Source organism: Suncus etruscus, chromosome 17 (assembly GCF_024139225.1).
Source record: "Suncus etruscus isolate mSunEtr1 chromosome 17, mSunEtr1.pri.cur, whole genome shotgun sequence".
In the NCBI taxonomy this organism is placed as follows: Eukaryota; Metazoa; Chordata; class Mammalia; order Eulipotyphla; family Soricidae; genus Suncus; species Suncus etruscus.
Window position 1 is genome coordinate 48,070,008 of NC_064864.1, and position 21,795 is coordinate 48,091,802.

Genomic DNA, 21,795 nt, shown 5'->3' on the forward strand with positions numbered 1-21,795 from the left:
TGGTTCAATCCCCCAGTGTCCCATATGGTCCCCCAAGCCAGGAGTGATTTCTGAGCACCTAGCCAGAAGTAGTCCCTGAACATCACCAGGTGTACCCCCCCCCATTTTTTCTATCGGAAGCTAATTCTAAGCAAACAGATCCAAGCTGAGAGATATTCCAAAGAATAACAGCCTGGGGGAAAACTGTTGGTGGCATGTAACTTATCAAAGCCTTTGAGCTCTCATAGATTGGTGAAAACTAAGTGCAGCTGATTTGCTTTTGATTAATGGCAGGCTATTAAGTACATTACTTAGGCAACAGGGAACTCTAAATATAAACTGTGGATTAAATAGTGGCATTATGCCAACATTAAACTGTATATAAAGATTTAATTGTTTTATGTTTGTTTTTGGGCCACACCTGGAGGTTCTCAGTAGTTATTCCTGGTTTTGTACTTAGGAATTACTATTGGTGGACTCAGGAGACCATATGGAATACCAGGGATTGAACCGAGTCTGTGGCATGCTAGGTAAATGCCTATTCTTAAGGAATTTATGCTGTTGTGTTTGATGACACCACACTGCTCAATGTAGTGCAATAATTCTGGAAAAAAAAGATAAGGTGGCAACATTAAAATATTTGAGTCTATGTATATGGGTATAAGGCAATGGCATAAGATTGTAGGTATGCACTAGTCTCGTAATGTGTCTGCATGTATGAGTATTTCTAAAATAAAAACTGGTGGAAAAGGAGTCTAGCATTAGGGAAAGTTTAATCTGAAGTAAGAGTTAGAATCAAGGTATAATAAAGTTGGAGTTGCCATGAAGCTGCCAGCATTGAAGCTGGCGAAGGGCAAATGAATTCTTTTTGCTTTCAAATATGCCTGGATGTTCTATGCTACGTAGGTTTAAAATATATTAAAGTAAGCTAGATACAGTGAACTCTTTTTGAAATTTTTGAAAGTTCTTTGAAGATTTTAAACAAGATGAAGAATAAAGTGAGCTCAAAGGAATTTTGCTTTTCTTTGTATTTTGAAATAAATTTAGGTGAATCCAAATGTCCCAAGAATAGTGGAAAGAAATAAATAATCCATTCAAGGCAGTCTTTTTCTTTTCTTTTGTGTGATATGAGGAAAGTAAAACATGCATGAGATTATAGCAGATTCTGCAGATGAGGTTTTTGAGGAGAAAAAGGGGACTGTGGGTTTTGTGCAGGAAGGTGGTAGATGCAAGGCAAAGAGCCAGGGAAACTCCTTCTCTTCCAGAAAATTTATTCTCTTGGGAAAAAAAGGCAAATGCTCATTGAGTGGGGGTAGGGATATGTGGTTAAGTGTTGGGGTCTTGGGGATGAAAAGAAAATGCATGGACATGCTGCTCGCTGTCTCCTGACCATGTGAGTAGAGTCTTGTAAGAAACTAACTGGGTGTGGGTTTGTTAAAAACTTTTTAGGAGGGGCCGGTGAGGTGGCATTAGAGGTAAGGTGTCTGCCTTGCAAGCGCTAGCCAAGGAAGGACCTCGGTTAGATCCCCAGCTGTCTCATATGGTCCCCCCAAGCCAGGGGCAATTTCTGAGCGCTTAGCCAGAAGTAACCCCCGAGCATCAAACGGGTGTGGCCCAAAAAACCAAAAAAAAAAACAAAAAAATCTTTTTAGGAGACTCTCGAGTTCTTCCCTTTCTTCAAAGACAAAATCTGAACCTGCGTGTTTAATATAATTCTCCAGGGAATGGGCACTGAGCTAAGAGGAAACAAACTTGCATCTCTGAGTACCTTTAGGGACTCTTTAAGATCAAGACCCTTGTTTTTAGAACAAAACCAGTCAGGATTTCTATCTTTTGTCCACTGTATGGCACAGGTGAGGTTAAGGTAGAGTATTGGTTCTAATTAAAGGTGTGGTTTCACCAGGTGATGGAGATTAAGGACCAAGGAGGCATGGATTTAGGTTGTGGACTCTTTTACACATTTTACAGAAGAAGACCATGGAGTAAGAGCAATATTATATGTATCTAGTTTACCTTCCTTTATCACATCTTTTCTGATTTCTAGACTGTTGTTCATTTTGGCTTCTTTGACAAGCACAAAGCTAAAGAAACTGTAAGGGCCCAAGAGAGAACTCAGGGAATAAAAACAGCACAGGTCAACAATAGGTTCAAGGAGGTGTTTCATGAAATATGGCCTATAAAGCTGACAACTTCTCCTGACTAAAATGATGGTATGGTTTTACTTTCTTTGCAGAGGAATAAATAATATTTATTTGGTGGCATTCCATCATCTTTTACATCTCTTAAAATTTCAAGCAATTTGAATGTGTGAATATTTCTTTGAAATGGAAGGAATAAAAGTAGTAGAACTGTCATAGTAGAACAAAAACCTTGGATTGAAACTAGACGTCATTTTAATGCTGTATTGTCTCATCTTTTTCTCTCAGATCCTTTCCTGGATATGAGAATAAATCAAGTAAAATAGTGATGAACTCAAATGAATAAAGACAATGTAGAGCAGTATTTTGAACATACATACCTTAATGGTTATGCATTAAACACTTAAAGAACAAATCAAGGACCAACCAAATGACTTATGACAACGTGAAATATTGAAGTAAGAACTTCAAAAATTAATATGTTTTTGTTCTTGTTTTAACACCTTAGAAGCTGGAGACATAATATAGCAGGTCTGGTGCTTGATTCTGGCAGCCCATATAATCTGCTGGAGTTATCCCTGCTAGGAGTAATCCCTGAGACTACCAGGTGTGACCCAACAACCAACAACCAAAAATAAGGGAAAACATAATACATTTTATATTACCTCATTCATTTCCCTGAATTCTCATAAGAATTGAAGCTGAGAAACCGAAGTGATAGCATGTGGCCAACCTGGAATGGACCTGGGTTCAATGTCCGGCATCCATATGGTCCCCCGAGCCTGTCAGGAGTGACCTTAGAGTGAAGAACCAGGAGTAACCCCAGAACACTGCTGGGCGTGGCCCAAAAACAAACAAAACAAAAAAAAGAATTGAAGCTGAAACTATTCTATGCTACTAAGGATGCTGAAAAAATTAATTGAAAAACTGTATTAGTTAGGTTATATTCTTTTTTTCTCTTCTACCTTTCTGTACTTATCTCTTTCTTCATTTAACTCCTTGACTTTTTTCTCATAGTCTTTGAATTGTTTTCTTTCCTCTTCAGACCATAAAACATCAGGTTTCACCATAAAATCAGGTTGCGGAATCACCTGAATGATATAAAGGAAAGTACACAGATATTCTAGTCCAGACATAAATGTAGCAGTACAGTAAAAGTTCAGAGTTATCATTATGGTTTTGTTAAAACCTTTTAAATGGCAATAGCTACTGTGGGTCGGGCATGTGACTCAGAGATAGAGTACATTCCTTGCCTATGTGAGGCCTGGGTTTGATTCCTGGTACTAACACACACACACACACACACACACACACACACACACACACACACACACACACACTATTAATATAATGACTTGATACTTTGACCATATAATATATTTTTTAAAATGTTCTATGTACCTTATATGATGGTGGGTGGTTGAGGATTTCCCCAGACTCCTAGGTGCCAGGACCTTTCCAGATAGAATTAGCCTCAGCCCTGGGGCACCAGTGTTAGGACTCAAGGAGCCAGTATTGCCTGTGTAGCTGGAGAATTAGTAACAGCATTTTGAACAGGTCAAAGCAACCAGGTGGTGACTTGATGTGTACCTGAGTTTGTCCTTCATCAGATAGGAAAGCAAGCCTGGTTTTTCAGATTTCTTTGCAGTTCAGTATGGTGGGACATGTCTAAAGGACTGGAACCTATAGCTACAGAATTTATAACACTAGAGTTCACACGGACACAAAAAGGTATCAATGAAGCAGGACTCTCTCTTGCTCTTCCCTGAGGAAGCAAAAACCCTCACCATTCGCAGAATGTCCTCCTTCTTCATCTCCAGGACACCTCCCATCATGTCCATGAGTGCTTGGCGTCTGGTCTCCAGGACCTAGGGAAGAGCAAGGATCAGAGAGGCAGTGGATACTTTCTAGTGGTCCCAAGGGTTCTCTCCACCCATGTGACAATAGGCTACAACTGCATATAGGTGAAGGAGGGTCCTAGGGGTCATCTAATGGCAGCATAAGCCTTGTCTCCTTGTGTTTCCTTCATGAACTACACACACAGGGCACTTTTTCCAGAGGTGGAATATATAACTTTAAAGGCCAAGAGGTACTTGGGGACAGTTGAGGCAAACTCCCACACCGTATTCTGAAGCAGTAGCTCTGCTTCATGGACTGCAGACAATTCTGCTCTGGCTCGTTGCCATGGGCTAATGTGCTTTTGCGCTGAGATCTGCAAAGAGAGTAAATATGGTTTTCTGCTGTTATTCTCACAAAATTCTTAAGTACTTTCCCCTTCCACACACCATGAGACTATATTAAGGTGATTCGAAGTGTCTCCTGCTGTTGTTTTTTAACAGAAACCTTAGACCCTTTGCTATTACTTTCAAGCAATGCTATTTTCTTTTGCCCCCAAGTAATAAATGGGTTCAGGTGAGCATGTCCTCCAATGGGGAGAGGACACATGTGGTATCACTAGAAAGCATAAGCTACCATTGAGTCACATCCACTTAGTGGATGGTCCTCTGAGTATTTTTAAGCATTCTTGCACTTCTCAGAAATGAAATATAGTTATATATTTTTTTCTTTAAACAGTGACTTGTAACCAACTGCCTCTGTGCCAAACACCTTTCTTTTTTTTTTTTTGGTTTTTGGGCCACACCCATTTGACGTTCAGGGGTTACTCCTGGCTATGCGCTCAGAAATCTCTCCTGGCTTGAGGGGACCATATGGGACGCTGGGGGATTGAACCGAGGTCCATCCTGTGCTAGCGCTTGTAAGACACCTTACCTCTAGCACCACCTTCCTGGCCTCAAGCCAAGCACCTTTCTTAGGAGCTGGCGTCTTTTCTCTATAATCCATATTGAGACAAAATCATAATGAACTAGAATAGATCCTGGTGAGCCTCTATCAGCCTGGCTGATCTCCACAGGGAGATGGAGTGTGGCCCAGGGCTTAAAATGGGTTGAGGAATAACTCCCTGGAAAATCTGAAATTGGAACTAACAGTTCTAGTTCAGGTCAGCTGCTAGTTTAAATGTAGGAGATGCAAAGTAGAAGCTGCTAGAGGAAGAACTTCAGTAAAAAGGCAGGTAAGAGAGACCTATAGACTCCTCAAAGTCTCTGTTCTTTGGATCCTGCATCTTTCTAGGATTGATGTCCATTTTTTTCACTATGTTTCATGGTGTTTATGAAGAAAATCTTCATTATTTCTGAGACTACAAAAATGTTCCTGTCACTTAAATTGGAGAATGCTGCTACCTAATGCTTCTTCTTCCAGTAGGGTCAAAAGATGATAAGTGTTTAGAGGGTGGAGCAATCTCTAGCACCCCATAAAGTCCCCCCAAGTCTGTCAGAGTGATCCCTGAACACAGCCAGGAAATAGCCCTGAGTACAGTCGGGAGTGGCCCAAAACCAAACCAAATCTAACCAAGATGAATGATTAGACAATCAAGAGAAAATGTCTCAAGGGAAAGGATGACACAGGTAACCATTACCTCACTACTGTCCACAACAAGGATTCTCTCTGGCTTCTCAGTATCATCAAAAGTGGGTGTCCAGACTGCTTCATCCAGTTCCAGATCAAGAATAATTTCTTGAATCCTTACATTTCTTTCCTTCACTCGTATAATTTCAAGCTCCTTTTGTGTAAATGCAGCATTAAACTCTTTGTTGAAAGCAGATTTTACATTGTAAATGATATCCTGAAACAGCAAGATGTTACTGAAACCACACCATGTAGCTTTACTACATGTAGCTTTACTGTGGGTAACATGATCCCGCAGTTCCACTTGCACTACAAAACCATTTCACAAACGACCGATAATTAAATCTTTCTAAAATGTGCCTTATGAAACTTTTGATTTCAGTAATCTATGATAGCTTCCTGAACATGGCTAGGATTGAGGCAGAAACATACTAATGCTATCACTTTAAATATAACTTGTAACTCTACGTGCAGGAATATTGATAAATGCGCTTTGAAGCTGAAAATGGGTTACTTTATTATTTCAATTATTATTATTATTATTTCAATTCTTTCGTGTGTGCTTTTTAAAAGTGCATCATAAATTCTTTGAAAATATCTGTGACTTCATAACTTGAACTTTCTAGTCCCGCCTCCCAAGTGGAGGGGGCAGTAATGGAGGCACCAAGACCAAACAGCTATAAGACCACTAAGTAATAAACTAGACACAGAAGGGACCACGCATTCTAGCAGCACCTGGGGGGGGGGGGAGAGTGGAGGATATGGGAGACAGGATGGTAGCGGTTGTGGGAGGACAATTCGGAGGTGGGAATTCCCCTGATTCAATGTAGATATGTACCTCAAATATTACTGTGAACGATAGATATATAAGCCACTATAATTAAAATAAAAATTATATTAAAAAAAGAAAATATCTGTGAGTTAAGTTTGGAAATGTGTTTTCTTTTAAGCAATACGGTGAAGAATATAGTAAAAAAAAAATGACACATGCAAGTTTTTTTGAGAGTCTCCCAGAAAAATACAGACTTCTTTTGGATGGGTTGGTTATGCTGAGACAGGAAGAGGGTTCAAGCTGCCTAAGCTTATGAGGAATTACTAAGATGGCAATGGCTTCATGAGGGTTTTCCTCACCTCTACTACTGAGTAGAATAACATGTTAACTTGAAGTACCTCTTATTTTCCCACCAGAGTTCAATCTACTTATCCAATTGAACAGGAAACTATTAAAACTAGGTAGAAAACGGTTATGCTGCTAACACTAGAATTTGGTGGAGGGGGCTAATACTATATTCTCTTTAGAAAAGTGCCTTCATAAAGCAATATGAAGGAGAGACCATGAGGGCGCGAGTCAGTAGAACCTAACCAATAAAGGATGACTAAACTGTTCTGAGTGTAAATGCACAGGAGTTTCAGGGATTGAATGAGAAAAGAAAACAATTTCAACAAAGGGCAAAGGAATATGGCAGAAGGCTACAACTGCAGCTGCAGATATGGCTGAAAGGTTTGCAGGGACAAGGTGCTGGAATTTGACAAGGATCAATAGTGGGGGATGCAGAAAACGGTAACACAGCAGGAAGGGTGTTGTTTGCCTTGCACATGGCGGATCTAGATTTGATCCCCAACATCCCATATGGTCCCCTGAACACTGCTGGGTGTTGACACTGTGCCCCCCAAACAGAATGACCAACACTGAATTTCCAACCATCTGTATTGACATAATCTTAGTCATTGAACTTCCATAAAGTTCAGGAGGCATATACAGATGTGTCCTAAGACTGACTGGCTTGATGGGAAGAAAAGAGAAGCACTTTGTTCCTGAGGAATGTCACATTTTATTCCTGAAATATGGAATTTAGGGAGGAAGTTGTTTTTTCCCCAGCTTAAAGAGGTAGGTATCTTTTTCTAAATTGTTGAGAAGAAACCAAAGATTGCTTTAATCTTTGAATTTACTCAAAATTTAGATAGATGAATAGAATAAGATGACAGCTAATTTAAATGTTTTTTTGAAAATTTAGTTATCTTAAAACACAGTTTAAATAAATGATTTCTTGTTTATAAGCTGTTTTAAGAAAATGGATATTATTTCCCTATGTATTTTAAGACAGATGTTATTTAACTGGCATGAGATTTTAATTTGAGCCTTTACAAGACATTTCATGAGGAGTGGGAGGTGGATTAGGAGGTTTTTTTTTTTAGAAGATTAAAAATCTCCTCACCTTTAGTAAGATTATTTGACTAATTTTTTCCTCTCTGCCATGAAGTTCCAACTGACTTGATAGCAGAGAGACATCTACTCCAAAATCAGTACACATACTGCCAAGTAGATAATTGGGCAAGTTCTGATCTCTTTTTTTAAATTTTTCTTCATCTTCTTCTTCATCCTCCTCTTCATGATGCTTTTTTACCAAGATAACTGAACTCTGGGCTTCTATAATTTCTTTCCGTACCTAAATATAGAAAAAGATGACATTAAAGAAATTTTTTTATTTTATAATCACCTTAGGACATTAAATTGTCTTGTCAATGAGTGATTTAAAAGTGATAGATCCCAAGGAAAAAAAATACAACTTACTGAACTTAGAAACAAATTACTGTAGTAGAATGCCTGTCTCGAATACAGGTAGGGGATGGGAAGGGGGAATGGGGTAATGTTGCACTGGTGAAGGAGGGTGTTCTGGTTATGACTGTAACCCAAATATGATCATGTTACTTAAATAAAAAATATATTTAATAAAAAAAACTAAAAAAAAAAAGTGATAGATCCTGAAACTGCTACAGAAGAGAACATTGAAAACTGATCAATTGTGGCTAAATCAGAGTCCAAAATTCTTCTAGATAGTATATATTTATATTTTTATATCAGAATGACAGAATATTTAGGTGCATTAAATATTTGAGACTTTAAGAAATTAACATATTTTGAGACTTTCTTAGTACTTTAAGCATTAAAAATAAACGGTACCTTCTCTTCATAATTAAGAAAGAAGTATATTCATCATTATTGGCAGTTTAAGAAGAATTAAGTACACTTTCATTTTATGTTTCAGAAAAAAAGATATAAAATTCTGGACCAAAAAATGACCCTAAAGGGTCAGTATTTTTTTAGTAGTTTGGTAGAAATTACTATTTTAAGGGAAAAACAACTAGGTCTTTTTCAAGTTTATGTTCTCCCTCTGCATTTTGTAATTGTGGAAAACATCTTGTTTCCTCTTAAACATGTAGCTCTCTTTTTCTCTATCATCACATCTCTCTAATTTATTTCAACAAAATTATTTTGCTTCAATAAAATTTTTTGGGATCATTTTAGGAGTATAATAATTCTACCAAATGTATTCTATTTCATCCTTGATAAATAATCCTAACAACATTAAATGAAAACAAGGACAAGAACAACCCCTGCATCTCATTTTTCCAAATACACCTTCATACCAGAAGGCTGCAAGCACTGTACAGAGTATAAGTTTCTTGATTTAGTAGTTGGTAATAGGCTCCTAAATCCATTATAGTATGTTCTGCAAATTAACAAAGAATGAAAAATGACAAATATCCAAACTTAATTAAATTGTATTCCAACTCAAATCCATATGGAGGCCCTGAAATAATACATGATCTACATAAGTACACACATCCGTGTACATTTAAAAAATTTTTGGAACACATGACTCTGTGCTCAGTAGTGACCTCTGGCATTGCTTGCAGGACCAGATGTGGTGCTGGAATTTGACTACCTGCAAGACAAGTGCCCTATCTCTTGTATTATTCTAACCCAATATATTTTAAATTATACCTTAAGGCATTCATTTTCGGTCTTCTTTTGCTGTATAACTCTCTTTAATTCAGTCAGTTCTTCTTGTGTGCGTGCTTTCATTGGAAAATTCTCGACCACGCAGGGACCATGAAAACACTAGGAAAAACAAAGACGAAATAACTCCATTTGCAACACAACAGTGTGCACCTGGGGAGATATGGGAAACGATTTTCCTGCTAAAAATTCATAGGTTCACCAAGTGAGATCTCTGATGGAAGCTTTTTTAAAAATAGAATTAGGTATTTAATATGGTATAAACTATCTTTTCGTTTGTTTGTTTTTGGGCCACATCCAGTGATACTCAGGGGCTACTCCTGGCTATGCACTCAGAAATCGCTCTTGGCTTGGGGGACCATATGGGACACTGGGGATGAAACTGCAGCCCTGGGCCAGCTGCGTGGAGGGCAAACGCCCTACTGCTGCATTATCACTCCGACCCTAAGTATAAACTATCAAAATACTGTGCTGGTTGTTTAAGAATTGTTCACTAGCTGTCTTCTTATTAGTTCTCAAGAATGATTTGCCTGAGCTCTCCCCTACTTCGCCCCACCAGGCACACTAGCAGTATCTGGAGGCATTCTTGATGTTCACTAACTGATGAGAGGGAATGTACTGGTGTTGAGTACTAGAGACCAGGGATATTGCTCAGCATTCTACAATCTACAGGCCAGTTTCTTCATCAAGGAAATATCTATCTTCAAAGGTTTTTCCTTGAATAGCCCTGTTTTGCAATATTCAGTTCTAGAAATGTAAGGTGACAGCAGGCAGTGGCTCATTCTCCACACTAGAAGGAGAGGGGTATACTTGAAAGAGAAAGGCATCATCAATAGTTACTTCAGGGCCATAGCTTAATCTGGGATTTGGGTTGCTCCACACAAAGAGGATAATTTATGTAGAAAGCAGCCCCAGAGAAAATGGTCAAGCAGAAATGTGAATGGGTTGCTGTCTAGGTTGCTATCTATGTAATCTGGGAGGCAAGTGGCCTTATGGAATAAACATTCCTGGTGATCTGGATGGGGCAGTGCCAGGAGAAGAGGAGAAGCAAAGCTAAAACCAGTCTGAAAAGATGCTCCTTGGAAGCACAGAAACTCTGAGCAGAGAATGAGAAATGAAAACAAGAATAAAAGGGCACAAGATTGACCTTCAATGCTGGAAGGAGCAAGGTAGACTTTGAGTGATTTACCATGTGGAGATTTTTAGGTGCTGGAGATTTGGGGATTTGGGAATGCTCTAGGATGCTGGGCACTCCTGGGGAACCTTAGCTGACCTGGATCTAGCAGGAGGTCTCCCATAAATCAATCCAGGGGTGTTCAGGGGGTTGTGGTGCTAGGGCCAAATTTAGAACATATATCCTGACTCCTGGTCTCTGTACAGATTGTCTTTGTAAAAACTTTTTTTTTTCTGCTTTAAGACTTTCACAGAAGATTCTCATGGGCCTTGGAATTAGCACTGCTATACCTTAAGTGAGCGACCTTTCACAGCCATCGAATTCCAGCACTCCTCTTTGATAAGTCCTGCCAAATATTTCTTGGAGAGATTACGCATCTCTACATCCTTTCGTACCTTGAAGAGCACAGATTAAAAAAAAAAAGGATGAAAATGAAAATGCATTTTAAGAAGAAAAACTCAACAGTCATTTACTGATAAGAGGGTTGTACCTTTCTTGGGGCAGGGACTCATCTTCCTCTCTCCCAACATGGAGCTGCCCTGCTGTGAATAGCAGTGAGGGTCCATACATGCTGTTTGGAAGGATATTTTCTTCCATCTGATCAGAAGACTTGGGACTCCTTCCAACTAAGGTGGGATCACACCCATCATCACTGCTAAGGGCTAGAGATTCCCATTCAGAGCTAAGAGGATGTGAGGACATTTGTCCAGCTGTAGTGGGATGGACACTAATGTGTCACAAAGCAGAGAAGTGAGTCTACTGGGTTAAGCCATTCTATTTGTTAGTGTAATTTCAAGTTTGTGTTTAAATTTATGATTATTTAAATTTGGCTTAATTCCTATCAATGCACATTTAAAGAGCCAGTTCATTACCTCTGTTTTGGAGTTTTGTAGGTTTTCTTTAAAAATATAAGCTATCTATCTATCTTTACCTATTAGCTTTCTGTTTAAAGCTTTATTATTATTATTATTACATTTATGTCTTTTCTTTATTATAAAGCTAAGGTTGTCCATTATAGTCCTCCCTACCCCCAGTTTATCCTCTTGCTCCCTTAATAATTTCACATCTGTTATCAAGGTTCAAGATTTGTTTCACTAGCCATTGTCCTTTTCCTTTTCTTTGTTTATCTATTAATCACAAATTGGTAAGATTATGAACACTTCTCCCTTTGATTTATTTCATTTAATATGATGCCCTCTAATTCCACCCAAAATCACAGCAAACTGAAAGATTTAAATTTTCTTGCAACTGCATAGTATTCCATCATGTGTATGTGTGTGTTGTGTGTGTATCCAACTGTCTTCATTAATTCACCTGTCATTAGGTATTTGTGTTGATTTCATATCCTAGCTATTGTGTTAAGCACTACAGTGAACACAGCTGTGCATTACATATTTTTTATTTAAAAAACTTTATTGCATACATGATTGTGTTTGGGTTTCAGTCATGTAAAGAACACCACCCATCACCAGTGCAACATTCTCATCACCAATGTCCCAAATCTCCCTACTCCCCACCCAACCCCCGCCTGAACTCTAGACAGGCTTTCTATTTCCCTCGTACATTCTCATTATTAGGATAGTTCAAAACGTAGTTATTTCTCTAACTAAATTCATCCTTGTTTGTGGTGAACTTCATGAGGTGAGCTGTAACTACCAGCTCTTTTCTCTTTTGTGTCTGAAAGTTATTATTGCAAGAATGTCTTTCATTTTTCTTAAAACCCATAGAAGAGTGAGATCATTCTGCATTTTTCTCTCTCTGACTTATTTCACTCAGCATAATAGATTCCATGTATATCCATGTATAGGAAAATTTCATGACTTCATCTCTCCTGACAGCTACATAATATTCCATTGTGTATATGTACCACAGTTTCTTTAGCCATTCATCTGTTGAAGGATATCTTGGCTGTTTCCAGAGTCTTGCTATAGTAAATAGTGCTGCAATAAATATAGGTGTAAGGAAGGAATTTTTGTATTGTATTTTTATGTTCCTAGGGTATATTCCTAGGAGTGGTATAGCTGGGTAGTATGGGAGCTCGATTTCCAGTTTTTGGAGGAATCTCCATATTGCTTTCCATAAAGGTTGAACTAGACGGCATTCCCACCAGCAGTGGATAAGAGTTCCTTTCTCTTCACATCCCCACCAACACTGCTTGTTCTCATTCTTTGTGATGTGTGCTAATCTCTGGGGTGTGAGGTGGTTCCTCATTGCTGTTTTGATTTGCATCTCCCTGATGATTAGTGATGTGAAGTATTTTTTCATGTGTCTTTTGGTCATTTGCATTTCTTCTTTGTTAAAGTGTCTGTCCATTTCTTCTCCCGATTTTTTGATGGGATTAAATATTTTTTTCTTGTAACTTCTGTCAGTGCCTTGTATATTTTAGAGATTAGCCCATGTCTGATGGGTATTGGGTGAATAGTTTCTCCCACTCAGTGGGGGGCTCTTGTATCCTGGGCGCTATTTCTTTTGAGGTGCAGAAGCTTCTCAGTTTAATATATTCCTATCTGTTAATCTCTGCTTTCACTTGCTTGAAGAGTGCAGTTTCCTCTTTGAAGATGCCTGTAGTCTCAATGTCCTAGAGTGTTTTACCTATGTGTTGTTCTATATATCTTATGGTTTCGGGTCTGATATCAAGGTCTTTCATCCATTTGGATTTAATCTTCATACATGATGTTAGCTGGGGGTCTAAGTTCAACTTTTTGTAAGTGGCTAGCCAGTTGTGCCAACACTACTTGTTGAAGAGGCTTTCTTTGCTCCATTTAGGATTTCTTGCTCATTTATCAAAAATTAGGTGATTGTATGTCTGGGAAACATTCTCTGAGTATTCAAGCCTATTCCACTAATCTGAGGGCCTGTCCTTATTCCAATACCATGCTGTTTTGATAACTATTGCTTCTTAGTACAGTTTAAAGTTGGGGAAAGTAATTCCTCCCATATTCTTTTCCCCAATGATTGCTTTAGCTATTCTAAGGTGTTTATTATTCCAAATGAATTTCAAAAGTGCCTGATCCACTTCTTTGAAGAATGTCATGGGTATCTTTAGAGGGATCACATTAAATCTGTACAATGCTGCTTTGGGGAGTATTGCCATTTTAATGATGTTAATCCTGCCAATCCATAAGCAGGGTATGTGCTTCCATTTTCGCATGTCCTCTCTTATTTCTTGGAGCAGAGTTTTATGGTTTTCTTGGTATAGGTCCTTTACATTTTTAGTCAAGTTGATTCCAAGATATTTGAGTTTGTGTGGCACTATTATGAATGGGGTTATTTTCTTAATGTCTATTTCTTCCTTAATACTATTGGTGTATAGAAAGACCATTGATTTTTGTGTGTTAATTTTGTAGCCTGCCACCTTGATATATGAGTCTATTGTTTCTAGAAGCTTTTTGGTAGAGTCTTTAGGGTTTTCTAAGTAGAGTATCATGTCATCTGCAAACAGCGAGAGCTTGACTTCTTCCTTTCCTATCTGAATTCCCTTGATGTTTTTTTCTTGCCTAATCACTATAGCAAGTACTTCCAGTGCCATGATGAATAGGAGTGGTGAGAGAGGACAGCCTTGTCTTGTGCCAGAATTTAGAGGAGGCTTTTAGTTTTTCTTCATTGATAACAATATTTGCCTCTGACTTGTGGTAGATGGCCTTAACTATACTGAGAAAGGTTCCTTCCATTCCCATCTTGCTGAGAGTTTTGATCAAGAATGGGTGTTGGACCTTATCAAATGCTTTTTCTGCGTCTATTGATATGATTATGTGATTTCTATTTTTCTTGTTGTTGATGTTGTGTATTATGTTGATAGATTTATGGATGTTAAACCATCCTTACATTCCTGGGATGAAACCTACTTCATCATAGTGGATGATCTTCTTTCTTTTTTTTTTTTTTTTGGTTTTTTGGGCCACACCCATTTGATGCTCAGGGGTTACTTCTGGCTAAGCGCTCAGAAATTGCCCCTGGCTTGGGAGGACCATATGAGATGCCAGGGGATTGAACCTTGAACCTCGGTCCTTCCTTGGCTAGCACTTGCAAGGCAGACACCTTACCTCTAGTGCCACCTCACCGGCCCCGGCCCCGTGGATGATCTTCTTTTTTTTTTTTTTTTTTTTTTGGTTTTTGCGTCACACCCAGCGGTCCTCAGGGGTTACTCCTGACTGTCTGCTCTCAGAAATAGCTCCTGGCAGGCACGGGGGACCATATGGGACACCGGGATTCGAACCAACCACCTGTGGTTCTGGATAGGCTGCTTGCAAGGCAAACACCGGGCCCGGATGATCTTCTTAATGAGGCATTAAATCCTATTTGCCAGGATTTTGTTGAGGATCTTTGCATCTGTATTCATCAGCGATACTGGTCTGTATTTTGGTAGCATCTCTGTCTGATTTAGGTATCAAGGTGATGTTAGCTTCATAAAAGCTATTTGGAAATGTTCCTGTTTTTTCGATTTTATGTAAGAGTCTTGCCAGGATTGGTAGAAGTTCCTCTTGAAAGGTTTGAAAGAATTCATTAGTAAATCCATCTGGGCATGGACTTTTGTTTTTTGGGCAGACATTTGATTACTGTCTTAATTTCCTCAATAGTGATGGGTGTGTTTAGATATGCTACATTCTCTTCCTTCAACCGTGGAAGATTATAGGAGTCCAAAAATTTATCCATTTCTTCCAGGTTTTCATTTTTAGTGGCATAGAGTTTCTAAAAGTAGTTTCTGATTACCCTTTGGATCTCTACCATATCAGTAGTGATCTCTCCTTTTTCATTCCTAATATGAGTTATCAAGTTTCTCTCTCTCACTCTTTCTTTGTTAGTTTTGCCAGTGGTCTATCAATCTTGTTTATTTTCTCAAAGAACCAACTTCTGCTTTCGTTGAGCTTTTGGATTGTTTTTTGGGTTTCCACTTTATTGATTTCTGCTCTCAGCTTTGTTATTTCCTTCTGTCTCCCTATTTTTGGGTCCTTTTGTTGAGTACTTTCTAATTCTATGAGTTGCGTCATTAAGTTATTCAGGTATGCCCCTTCTTCTTTCCTGATGTGTGCTTACAAAGCTATAAATTTTCCTCTCAGTATCGCTTTTGCTGTGTCCCATATGTTCTGATACTTTGTGTCTCCATTGTCATTTGTTTCCAGGAACTTTTTGATTTCCTCCTTGATTTCATCTCTGACCCACTGGTTATTCAGTATGAGGCTGTTTAACTTCCTGGTGTTAAAGTTTTTCTTCTGTGTCCCTTTGGAATTCACAAATAATTTCAGAGCCTTGTGGTCAGCGAAGGTAGTCTGCAAAATTTCTATCCTCTTGATATTATGTAGGTATGTTTTATGTGCCAGCATGTAGTCTATCCTGGAGAATGACCCATGTACATTGGAGAAGAATGTGTATCCAGGTTTCTGGGAATGGAGTGTCCTATATATATCCAATAGGCCTCTTTCTTCCATTTCTCTTTTCAGGTCTATCTAGTATATTCTTGTTGGGTTTCAGTCTGGTTGACCTGTCAAGTTTTGACAATGCCGTTTTGAGGTCTCCCACAATTATTGTGTTGTTATTGATATTATTTTTCAGATTTGTCAACAATTTTATTAAATATTTTGCTGGCCACTCATTCAGTACATATATGTTTAGGAGAGTGATTTCTTCCTGCTGTATGTATCCCTTGATTAGTACAAAATGTCCATCTTTGTTCCTTACAACTTTCCTAAGTATAAAGTTTGCATCATCTAATATTAGTATGGCCACTCCAGCTTTTTTATGGGTGTTGTTTGCTTGGATGATTTTCCTCCAGCCTTTTATTTTGAGTCTATGTTTGTTCTGATTATTCAGGTGCATTTCTTGTAGGCAGCAGAAGGTTGGATTGAGTTTTTTGATCCATTTATCCACTCTGTGTCTCTTAACTGGTGCATTTAGTCCATTGACATTGAGAGAAAGAATTGTCCTGGGAGATAGTGCCATCTTTAAATCGAAGTTTGGTGTGTTTGTTGGTCAGTCTTGTCTTAAAGTAGGCCGTTCGGTTTTTCTTTTAAGAATGGTTTTGAGTCTGTAAAGTTTCTGAGCTGTTGTCTGTGAAACCATGTATTGTTCCTTCAAACCTGAAATTGAGTTTTGCTGGGTGCAGTATTCTAGACAAAACATTTATTTCATTGAGTTTTGTCACTATGTCCCACCACTGCTTTCTGGCCTTGAGTGTTTCCAGTGACAGGTCTGCAGTAAATCTCAAGGATGTTACCTTGAATGTAATTTCTCTTTTTTGATCTTGCTGCTTTCAGAATTCTGTCTCTATCTGTGGGATTCATCATTGTGACTAGGTTGTGTCTTGGGGTGTTTTTTCTGGGGTCTCTTTTAGTTGGTACTCTTTGGGTATGCAGGATTTGATCGCATGTATCCTTTAGCTCTGGTAGTTTCTCTTTAATGATATTCTTGACCGTTGATTCTTCCTGGAGATTTTCTTTCTGGGTCTCTGGGACTCCAATGATTCTTAAGTTGTTTCTGTTGATCTTATCATAGACTTCTATTTTCATCAGTTCCCATTCTTTGAGTAACTTTTCCATTGTTTGATCATTTGCATTAAGGCTCTTTTCCAATTTCTTCTGCTCTATGGAATTGTTATTCATCTCATCTTCCAGTGTACTAATTCTATCCTCAACTGCTATTAATCCATGGGAAAGCTCAACCATGTTTTTCCTCAATTCATCTACTGAGTTTTTCAGACCTGTTATTTGACCTGAAATTTCAGTTTGGAGTTTTCTGATTTCTATCTTCATATTCTCTTGATTTTATTAGTGTTTTCTTCTATACTTTCTTTGAGTTCTTTGAACATCTTCCATATTGCGACTCTAAACTCCTTATCTGAGAGACTGACTAGTTGGTTGGTCATGTTCAAGTCATCAGAGTTGCCATCGTCATTCTCTATATCTGGCGCTGGCCTGCATTGTTTCCCCATTGTCACACTTGTATTGTGGGTTTTTCTATGTGTTGTGGTTGTATTCATTGGCTAAATGATATGCACGGCGGGGAAGTGAAGTAAGCTCACCTCCAGGGAAAGCTCCAGGGAAGTCAAGCTATCTGCAGATGAGCCACACACAGGATGAAATCAGGCCGAAAATGGAGCACAGCACAGAAGACAGGCAGATAGGGGTGCTGGCATCTGAGTTCCAGCAGAGTTCAGCGGCTTCCCCTTTCTGGGCTTGTAAAGTCAGCCATTTCTTACTCACTCACTCGCTTGCTCGGTAGCTTCAGAATGCAGTTTTGTGGGGGTTCGCTTCCCAGGACTCTGAGGAGAGCATCAAGGATTCAGAAAAGACAGAGAAGCACAGGACAGGGCTCCCTTCAGGTCCTCAGTTTCCTCAGAAGAAGCACAGCAGGGCGGAGACTCCACAGGTGAAGCAATCAGCACTTCACCTGGCAGTCCCCAGTGTCAGCCATTTCTTACTCCGTATTACATCTTTTCAAACTGATGGATATGTGTTCTTGAGATAGATGTCAAGGAGTGGAATCACTGGGTGAAAAGGAAGTTCTATTTAAAAAAAAAATTGATAAGTCTCCATACTGTTTTCCATACTGGTTGAACCAGACAGTATTCCCACCAACAGTGAATGAAGATTCATTTTTAACCACAATTTTTGCCAGCACTAGTTATTTCTGAAATTTTAAAAATAGACAAGTCTCACTTGGTATGAAGTAATATCTCATTGTTTTGATTTTTATTTACCTAATTATATGTGATGATGAACACTTTTTAAAATTAATGTCTTTATTTAAGCACCATGATTACAAGCATGTTTGTAGTTGGGTTTCAGTCATAAAAAGAACACCCCCCTCCCTTCACCAGTGCAACATTCCCACAACCAATGCCCCCTCCATGCTCCTTCCCACTCCCCGCCTATTTTCAAGACAAGCATTCTATTTTGATATGAACACTTTTACCTATGCTTGTTAATCTCTAATATATCTTCTTTGAGGAAGTATCTGTTCAGTCCCCCACCATACTTTATATTATTTTTTGTCTTTGGGGGTGTTCAGCGTGCTAAATGCTCAATACTGCTTCTGTGCTCAAGTATTACTCCTGGCAGTGCTGGGGGACTATATGTCGTATCAGGGATTGAATCTCGGTAAGAGCTTTAACCCACAAACTATCTCCCCCTCCCAGTATTTGATGGAGTTATTTTTCTGTTGTTGAATTTTGTGAGTGCCTTATATAACTTGCATATTAGCTCCTGTGTCAGATACGTGGTGTGTACATGTTTTACTTTCATTCAGTCATTATTATTGTTATTATTTCTAGCTGTAATTTCTTTCATAATACAGAAATATATTAGTTTGATGTATTTCCATTTTTTAATTTTGATATTTGTTTTCTTTACCAATGAGTCAATCACAAAAATACCTCTGAAGCCAGTATCATGGAGAATTCTGACAATATCTTTTTTTTTTGGGGGGGGGTCACACCTGGCGGTGCTCAGGGGTTACTCCTGGCTGTCTGCTCAGAAATAGCTCCTGGCAGGCACGGGGGACCATATGGGACACCGGGATTCGAACCAACCACCTTTGGTCCTGGATCTGCTGTTCGCAGCCACTGTGCTATCTCTCCAGGCCCCAATATCTTTCTCAATCTATTTTATGGATTTGTATTGTGTGTGTGCTTTATTTTTAGACACTGTGATTTACAAAGATATTGATAATTTCAACATATTTCAGGCATACAGTTTCTAAATCCAATTCCACCACCAGTGACTTCTCCCAGGTTCACTCCCATCCCACTATCTGTCTTTTTATCTTTTCAAAAGACACATTTTTAAGTTTTATTATTATGTAGCTTGGATCTCATGCTTGCAGTAGTGTTGAATTCAGTGGTTTAGATATATACCTAATTTATACATAGATAGATGCCTAATTTATACATAACAGAACATTAAGATTGAAACTATATGTACTGATTCTCACAACCTACAAAAGTGCTTTGGCACATATCAGAAGGTTAATAAATATTTCAGAATGAACCAATGGATGAATGAATGATTATTCAGATGGCCCTATTACTCAATTTCCTTTTATTTTTAACATTAAATAATTTTCTAGTTTGACAAATCTGCCTTATTTTTATATCTTTACCCTCACCAACAGATAAACATATTCCTAGGACAAAGTCTTAGGCAACATCATTGCAACTTTTCCCTTGGTACATCAACTACATAATCAGCTTCCTTTAAGTTTTATTTGGAGAATACATGTTTGCTCAGGAAGTACACCAGGCTCTGTGCTCAGGAATATTCCTGGCAGTGCTCAGGAAACCATATGGTACTGGAGATCAAATAGGATCAGCTGTGTGCAAGGTAAATGCCTTCCATGTTCCATCACCAACCCATCTCCTTTTGGTATAGAATTTACTTATTTACAATGCACCTAAGTGCCCTTGAATTCAGCTCTATTTAATTCTCTTGTTCAGAGGAAACATTTTTATAGATATACCAAAAGACAAGGGCAGTGGGACTACTGAGGAAGGTATACCTTAAAAACAGCGTATGTGGAGCCGGAGCCAATGCACAGTGGTAGGGCATTTGCCTTACACGAGGCCAACACAGGATAAACTCCAGTTTGATTCCTGGGTATTCCATATGGTTCCCTGAGCCTGCCAGGAGTGGTTTCTGAGCTCAGAACCAGTAGCACCCCTGAGTGCCGCCAGGTGTGGCTCAAAAACTTTACAAAAAAAAATGCCTATGTAAAACATACTTAGAGCTTTTACCTAAAATAAAATCTGTGAATAAAGAATACCCCGGGCCTGGAGAGATAGCACAGCGGCATTTGCCTTGCAAGCAGCCGATCCAGGACCAAAGGTCGTTGGTTCGAATCCCGGTGTCCCATATGGTCCCCTGCGCCTGCCAGGAGCTATTTCTGAGCAGACAGCCAGGTGTAACCCCTGAGCACCGTTGGGTGTGGCCCAAAAACCAAAAAAAAAAAAAAGAGACACAAATTTGTGTCCAGAGACACAAATGCTAAAATAAATAATAGTACTGTGTCTATAAAAATATAGATAAAAATGTGGGTTTTCCTTTTATTTCTACCTGGGGTAGATAAGAATTGGAATTCTTTAGAGGGTGCCATATTCTAGTATAAAGAAAAGAGTAGAAAGTATATTATGATAATGGTACTGGAATGCTATCATGGAAAAGTACAGGTTGGCTAATTCATGCCAATGGACTTTGTGGTTGCTGATTTTAAGCATTTTCAGAGTGATAGTTAAAGCATAAAGGAATCTATTGAGATAAATATTTCAATTATAATTTTTAAATGTTCATGAGGGGCTTGAGCAGGTAATATAATAGGTAAGGCACTTGCATTGTATACAATTTACCTGTGTTTTAATTGTCGGCACCACAAATGGTCCCCTGAGCATTGCCAGGAGTGATCATTGAGCACAAAGCCAGGAATAATCCTTGATTACTGCCAGGTGTGGCCCAAAACCAAAGACAAAAAAAGGAGGGAGGAGTTCATAAAACCAGAATTGTTCAAGGTGACCTGAATGAATGTCTAGCAAATGATGTAATAGTAAACTGTCAGCATAAAAACCATGGAGAGGCAAGCAGGCTCCCCCCCACACCCATTCTAGCTTCAGTAATTTTCTTACTTCTCTGTATATGCACCAAGTTGGTTCTGTTTCACATTGTATAAGCCAAATATCCTGGAGATTTGAATTATCTGGAAAACTTACTCTTCTGTTTTCCTCGTACTTCTTTCATTAGAATTTTATGTTCTTACATTGGAGCTTGCATTGAAGGTTCATACCTTTAACACTTCCTCCCCACTCTGCTGGTGAAGTCTCTCAAGTTGCTCAAGATCTAAGGCAAATTCCTGTTGCTCTAATTTTGAAATACTTTCCATTGTATCATTCTCTTCCATCATATTTTGAACCTGATTTTTAAGAAGGTAGAGAAAAGCACAAAATGAAACAAGAAAGAGATGGTTTTCCTAGTCTCTTTTAACAGTCTTAATAAAACATAAATTTTAAATTTAACAATGTATGAGTTTGATTATGAGAGTATTAAGTAAAGAAGAGAAAGTATTTAAGGAAGACAGAGACAGTGTTAATAATACTGATAACCAGAAGACCAAGGCAGCCCAGAAAACAAGCCTACAGGAAGAAGAAAAAATGGGCATAGTTAGTTTCTCTACAAACAAAATAAAGGTCCAAGTGGAATTTGGGGACCTGGATATGCGGCTCAGTATTTGAGATTCCTGCTCTGTATGCAAGAGTCCAA

General features: G+C 38.6%; 1 protein-coding gene across 1 annotated transcript in view; it reads right to left on the reverse strand.

Moving 5' to 3' along the window:
* CFAP43 (cilia and flagella associated protein 43) overlaps positions 1–21,795 on the reverse strand; it is a 119,238-nt gene that overhangs the window by 27,754 nt on the left and 69,689 nt on the right. The window contains exons 21-28 of the mRNA XM_049790424.1: positions 21,323–21,448; positions 10,849–10,953; positions 9,370–9,486; positions 7,799–8,029; positions 5,593–5,799; positions 4,240–4,329; positions 3,905–3,976; positions 3,083–3,208 (exon numbers count right to left, since the gene is read on the reverse strand). Coding sequence (XP_049646381.1) covers positions 3,083–3,208; positions 3,905–3,976; positions 4,240–4,329; positions 5,593–5,799; positions 7,799–8,029; positions 9,370–9,486; positions 10,849–10,953; positions 21,323–21,448 — 1,074 coding nt within the window. The remainder of the gene's footprint in view (positions 1–3,082; positions 3,209–3,904; positions 3,977–4,239; positions 4,330–5,592; positions 5,800–7,798; positions 8,030–9,369; positions 9,487–10,848; positions 10,954–21,322; positions 21,449–21,795) is intronic.